This window comes from Engraulis encrasicolus, chromosome 21, assembly GCF_034702125.1.
Source record: "Engraulis encrasicolus isolate BLACKSEA-1 chromosome 21, IST_EnEncr_1.0, whole genome shotgun sequence".
NCBI classification, from domain to species: domain Eukaryota; kingdom Metazoa; phylum Chordata; class Actinopteri; order Clupeiformes; family Engraulidae; genus Engraulis; species Engraulis encrasicolus.
Window position 1 is genome coordinate 27,123,946 of NC_085877.1, and position 5,729 is coordinate 27,129,674.

General features: G+C 51.3%; 1 protein-coding gene across 1 annotated transcript in view; it reads right to left on the reverse strand.

Moving 5' to 3' along the window:
* Positions 1 to 822: 822 nt before the first annotated feature.
* LOC134437054 (mitogen-activated protein kinase kinase kinase 11) overlaps positions 823 to 5,729 on the reverse strand; it is an 80,394-nt gene continuing 75,487 nt past the window's right edge. Inside the window, exons 10-11 of the mRNA XM_063186486.1 lie at positions 4,265 to 5,278; positions 823 to 2,429 (exon numbers count right to left, since the gene is read on the reverse strand). Of these exons, the coding sequence (XP_063042556.1) occupies positions 1,687 to 2,429; positions 4,265 to 5,278 (1,757 nt within the window). The 3' untranslated portion in view covers positions 823 to 1,686. The remainder of the gene's footprint in view (positions 2,430 to 4,264; positions 5,279 to 5,729) is intronic.

A 5,729-nucleotide genomic window follows, 5' to 3' on the forward strand; every position in this document is an offset into this window, starting at 1 on the left:
ACACATAAATACAGGGCTTTTGAGCCAGTAGCCAAATGCAAGACCTCCCACCCCACTCTCAACAGTCACCAGTTTCAAAAAGTGTGTGTGTGTGTGCGTGCGTATCTTGTTTGGATAGGTCCAGACGTAAAATAATAAGGAAATCCATGGTATTTGTGGCTTTCCAGAAATGTTTTTCTTTTTTTTTTGTTTTATCCTTCCAGGCTGGCAGACACTAGTTTGACAGTAGTATGTAAAATCCATTTTGTTGTGTCTATGATCCTTTCAGGACTGCAGACACCCAAGAGAGGGAGAGTAGTTTGTAAATCCACGAATAAGGCACTACTAAGTCCAAGCGGTAATCACCATGGTGTGACGGAGGTCTTCTTGCACCTGTTCACCCCCCTCGGGGATCGAACGTGCGACCTCGTCAACTACAACGGTTCGGCAATGGGAGACACAGTACGATACCGCTGGGCCAAGAGACTAGTCTCTCGGCCCAACGGCACGAGACTGTATGAAGCTATCGGAGGGAGGTTTACCAACGTTCCACGCCAACTCTGTGCTAGTTAGCCTCCGTTACACTCTCCCCCTTAAACCTCACTCCCATCCGGGTCACGGCACCACTGTGACGGAGGTCTTCTTGCACCTGTTCACCCCCCTCGGGGATCGAACGTGCGACCTCGTCAACTACAACGGTTCGGCAATGGGAGACACAGTACGATACCGCTGGGCCAAGAGACTAGTCTCTCGGCCCAACGGCACGAGACTGTATGAAGCTATCGGAGGGAGGTTTACCAACGTTCCACGCCAACTCTGTGCTAGTTAGCCTCCGTTACAATGGCAACTCCCATAGCGGATGTACACAAACACCGCGGTTAAGACTTCCTCTCCTAGTCTCTCACTCACTCTCAGACAGGCCCCCCACTGTATATCTGTGTGTGTGTGTGTGTGTGTGTGTGTGTGTGTGTGTGTGTGTGTGTGTGTGTGTGTGTGTGTGTGTGTGTGTGTGTGTGTGTGTGTGTGTGTGTGTGTGTGTGTGTGTGTGTGTGTGTCTGTGTGTGTGTGTGTGTGTGTGTGTGCATGCGCGTTTGATTTCTTCTAGAGCATCATCTTCCTTTTCACACTTTTTTTTTCTTTGATTGTATTCCTTTTTTTCCCGCTTTTAAGATAAAAGGTCCAACAGGAAATGGCTAGCCCACCATTTGTTCTCAGAGGAAGAGGCCTGCGTTGTAGCTCTGTTCTCTTATTTACCTTCTGAACTCTCCCGACACCAACGCCCCTGCCACACCTCCACTCAGTAACAAAAAAAAACGTTTAAAAAGGAAGTCAAAAGAATTAAAAGAATAAAAAAAAAACAAAAGCTGAAACAGAGGTATCAGATCTCCCTGTATAAGTCCATGGAGGGTGTCAAAGGCCTGGGTGGTGATGGCTGTGCTGTCCGAATCATGTGTGCGTTTGTGCATGTGTGTGGCCTTGGCGAGACTTGGTTTGTTAAAACCTGAGGGGACTGAGGGAGGTTTTGTTTAGAGACAAACTAATCCGTTTTCATGTCTGTGCTCTGGGATCAGAAGCGATCATGGCTGTCCTGTGTGTGAATGTGCTTGTGTGTGTGTATGTTTTTTTATGATCAAAAGCATTTATGGCTGCAGTATGTGTGCACGTGTGTGGGAGTGTCCCTGTGTGTGCGTGTGTGAGTTCTTGTGATCAGAAGCGATCGTCTCTGAGTTGCGTGGTGGCCGACCTAAAGGGACTCAAGCCCAGGGACTTGCGCGGGGCCAGCAGCCTTTCTTTAGCGATCTCCAGGGGGCGCCCTCGCGTCATGGCCGCTGTCGCTGCGGAGGTGGCCGCCGCAGCCGCCCAGCCCAGGTCCACAAAGGGCGAGTCGGCCGGGTTGAGCGGCGCCACGTGCAACGCAGACAGATTGGGGCTCCCGTTGGCCGAGCACGGCGCCGAGCGAGACGTTGTCGTGGCGGCGGTCGCGGGAAAGGGCGGTGCTGAAAAGGGGTCAAAGGGCGAAGGTGAGGGGTCGCGGGACGGCGAGGAGTCCACCGTCATGGCCGCCGAGGAGGAGGAGGGCTGGGCCCTGAGGGCGAAGGGGTCGTATTCGGGCGAGGGGAAGGGGTGCCCGCAGCAGTTCGAGATGAAGGGGTTGGTGGGCGACAGCGGGTAGCCCAGTGGCGACTGCGAGGAGGCTGGGGAGCGGCCGCCGTCGGAAGGGGTGCCCGGTTTACTACCGCCACCACCTGCGTTTCGATTGGCCGCTGCGCCGGCGGAGATGAAGCTCCAGGGGTCGATGCGGGGCCGCATGGGGGAGGGGCGAGGGCGCGGGATGATCTGGACGTCCATGCGGGGCGACTTGGGGCTCAGCAGGATGGGGTTGGGGGGGTAGACGGTGAAGGTGGACTGCTGGCTGTCCTGGCTGTCCTGGCACAGGGGCAGGTCTAATGCTGGAGAGGAGGGAGGGGGAGAGAGAGAGAGAGAGAGAGAGAGAGAGAGAGAGAGAGACAGAGACAGAGACAGAGACAGAGAGACAAAAAGAGGGAGGTAGAGAGAGAGAGAGAGAGAGAGAGAGAGAGAGAGAGAGAGAGAGAGAGAGAGAGAGAGAAACAGAGACAGAGACAGAAACAGAGAGACAAAAAGAGGGAGGTAGAGCGAGAGGTGATTTAATATGGGTTTTCTGCAATTCATCAAGATGGCATTCCTAGAAAAATACAAATTCCTGAAAATAACTTGTTGAGGAATGCGTGAACCAGCTTGAGTGAAAGCACGGTAAACTAAGTTTGAGTGTTTGACTGAGAGTGATGGAGCAGAAGCGATGCATGTATGGAAATCACTGGTGAAACAGTCAAAAAGGTAAAAAGAGAAACTTTTTGAGACATCTGAACAGATTAGAAGAACTAAATGGAGATAACAAAGAGACGACCCAAACATTTTGCAAATCAAAACATGCATCTAGTACACAATCAGAGATGAAAAACGAAAACTGAGAAGCTAAAAAAATCACAAAAAAGACCAAAAGAAAGACGGGTAAAAAAGCATAGCCTGCTGGACTGCCAGTGAGCGTGAGTCTAAAGCCTTTTATGAGTCTGTCTCCTGCGAGACAAAGGCATGCATGCCCAGGGAAAACCCAGAGGCTAAAAATGGAAAAGGGCTCTCTTAAACCTCTCAGTCGGTGCTAAGTAACAACGTCTCTCACATTAACACAAGCTAAAAACAACAGCTATGTCAACTTTGCACACTTACACCGCTTGCAAAATGCAAACACACACTTGACCAGAGAGACGGTCAACAATGCACACCTGACCTGGGCCTACACTAACCACCCAATTTTCACCTTAAACTAAAACTTAAAGCTCCTTTCCTTGACAAGAAAAAGCCTAAAAACAATCTACCTCTACAAATTACCAACGTCTAGAAAATCTCCATCTCCATCTCCATCTACATCTTCAAATCTCCAATCCTCAAAAACTTCAAAAACTAATATTGTCATTGTGACAAAAATCAAAGAAAAGGGGGGCACACCTTGCATCAATTTTTTCTTCTTTATTTTTGTGCACAGACGCGTTTCGGCGTGTGCCTTCCTCAGTGTGCAACCGTTGACAGGAAAAGAAGAAGAAAAAATTGATGCAAGGTGCGCCCCCCTTTTCTTTGATTCTAAGTATTAATTTGGGACAGCACCCTTAAAAGTTATCAAGAAACCCGAGTGAAGCCTGCTACCTACTTCATTGTGACAAAAATAGCATAAATAAAAAACGGAATAGAAGGCAGTAGTTTCTTTCTTTTTTATGTATGTTGAAAGATCTGTAGAAAAGAGTTTGGTTATTTGAACACATGAGATGTAGAATAATAAGGCAGAAGAGCCAGCTTAAAAACACAGTTATTCCTTAAAGGGCAACTGCCAATTTCAATGTGCTGTTGTATTGCTCACGCTACCCTTGACTTGTCAGTACTCGGTGACGCCGCAGTTTTTGGCCCAGCCCTTTCCGAGATATGAGCTATTCTAATGGGGGCAACTTTTGTTTACATTAAAAAAAAAATGAGCATAGGCGTACTCCAAATATTTTCCCAAAAGGTATCGCTGTTTGCTAGCTGTCTGTTGATGCTGCATAACCTTTTGGATGTTTTCGGGAATAAGTAAAAATGTTTTTTTGAAATGTAAACAAAAGTTGCCCCCTGCGGCGTCACCGGGTACTGACAAGTCAAGGGTAGAGTGAGCAATACAACAGCACATTGAAATTGGCAGGAGTTGCCCTTTAAGGGGTGTGTGTGCAGCTCAACTCACCCAGCTGAGAGGCATGCAGGCCCTGGCTGGAGCGTCTCCTCCTCTCCCCTCCTCCCTGGCTGGAGGTCAGATCAGCAGGGCTGGTAGTAGTAACAGAAGCCGGAGCAGGGGCAGGGACAGGTACAGCGACAGGGACAGGGGCAGGGATAGGGGCAGGGACAGGGGCAGGGGCAGCAGCCATCTCCCCATTGCCATTTTGGGGTACGGTGTTGATGGTGGTGGCACTGATGCCCATGGTGGTGGTGGCATTGGTGGCGTTAATGCTCGTGGTGGTGGCCCACTCCTTGGGGCTGTGCTGGGGGGTGCGATGGCGATGCTGATTGGGGTTGGGTGGGGGCGGCGTGATTGGCAGTGGCCTGGGGTCCACGGGGGAGAGTAGCGACGACGACGATGATGAAGACGAAGCGGGTGCGGCAGGCGGTGGGTTCGACGGAGGAGGAGGCGGGGGGAAGTCGAAGAGCAGCCCCCTGGGTAACGAGTCCGTGCTGAAGGTGATGAGGTCATCCACCACCGCTGACGCCGTCGTCGGCGGCGGCAGCGGCAGCTCCCTTTCAGACGGCAACTTCACCTCCGGGTTGTCGGGGTGGACGGGGCAGCAACGGGGCGAAGGGGGCATGAGGGAGAGCGATAGCGGGAGAGGCAGCTGCAGGGAGGCTGCGGCGGGGACAGGGGGCGGCGGGTGGGAAGGCGGGTTAGTCCTGGGGGGCACTTTGGGCGGCGTGTCCACGGGCTCGGGTTCGAGTGTCCTGCCCCATGCCACTGCGGCCAGCAGGGAGGCGCTAGTGAGCAGGGCACTGTGGGTGCTTTTAGGATGATGAGGATGGTGGGGATGGGGATGGGGATGGTGGTGGTGGTGGTGGTGGTGGTGGTGGCAGGGGTGTGTGGAGGAGGCGGCGCTGCGCCGGTCGGGGCGGGGGGAGTTGCAAGGGGAGCCGCTCTCCTCGCTCTCCGAGTCCTCCTCGGGCAGGGTGGTCCAGCCGGACTCCTTCATGGAGGCGGGGCCAGAACAAGAGCCTGGGGGATGGAGAGACAAGGAGGAAGAGATATTGGACAGGAGAGTTGGACAGGAGTTGTGGACAAGATGGAGAGAGAAGGAGGAAGGAGGACAAAGAAGGAAGAAGAAATTGAGGAAGGACAGACAAGGGAAAGGATGGAAGAAAGAAAGAAAGAAAGAAAGAAAGAAAGAAAGAAAGAAAGAAAGAAAGAAAGAAAGAAAGAAAGAAAGAAAGAAAGAAAGAAAGAAAGAAAGAAAGAAAGAAAGAAAGAAAGAAAGACAGAGCAAGACATGGGCGGTTGCAAATAGAGGAAGCAGTAGAAGATATCAAAGACAGCATCATTTTTATTTGTCTTAGATCCAATTGAAGGCAAAGGGACAGTGTGCGATACTAATGGCTGAAATACCACTTACCACATACCACAGGAAATACAAGGGCACAAACAAGCATAGGATACAAGAGTGCAATAT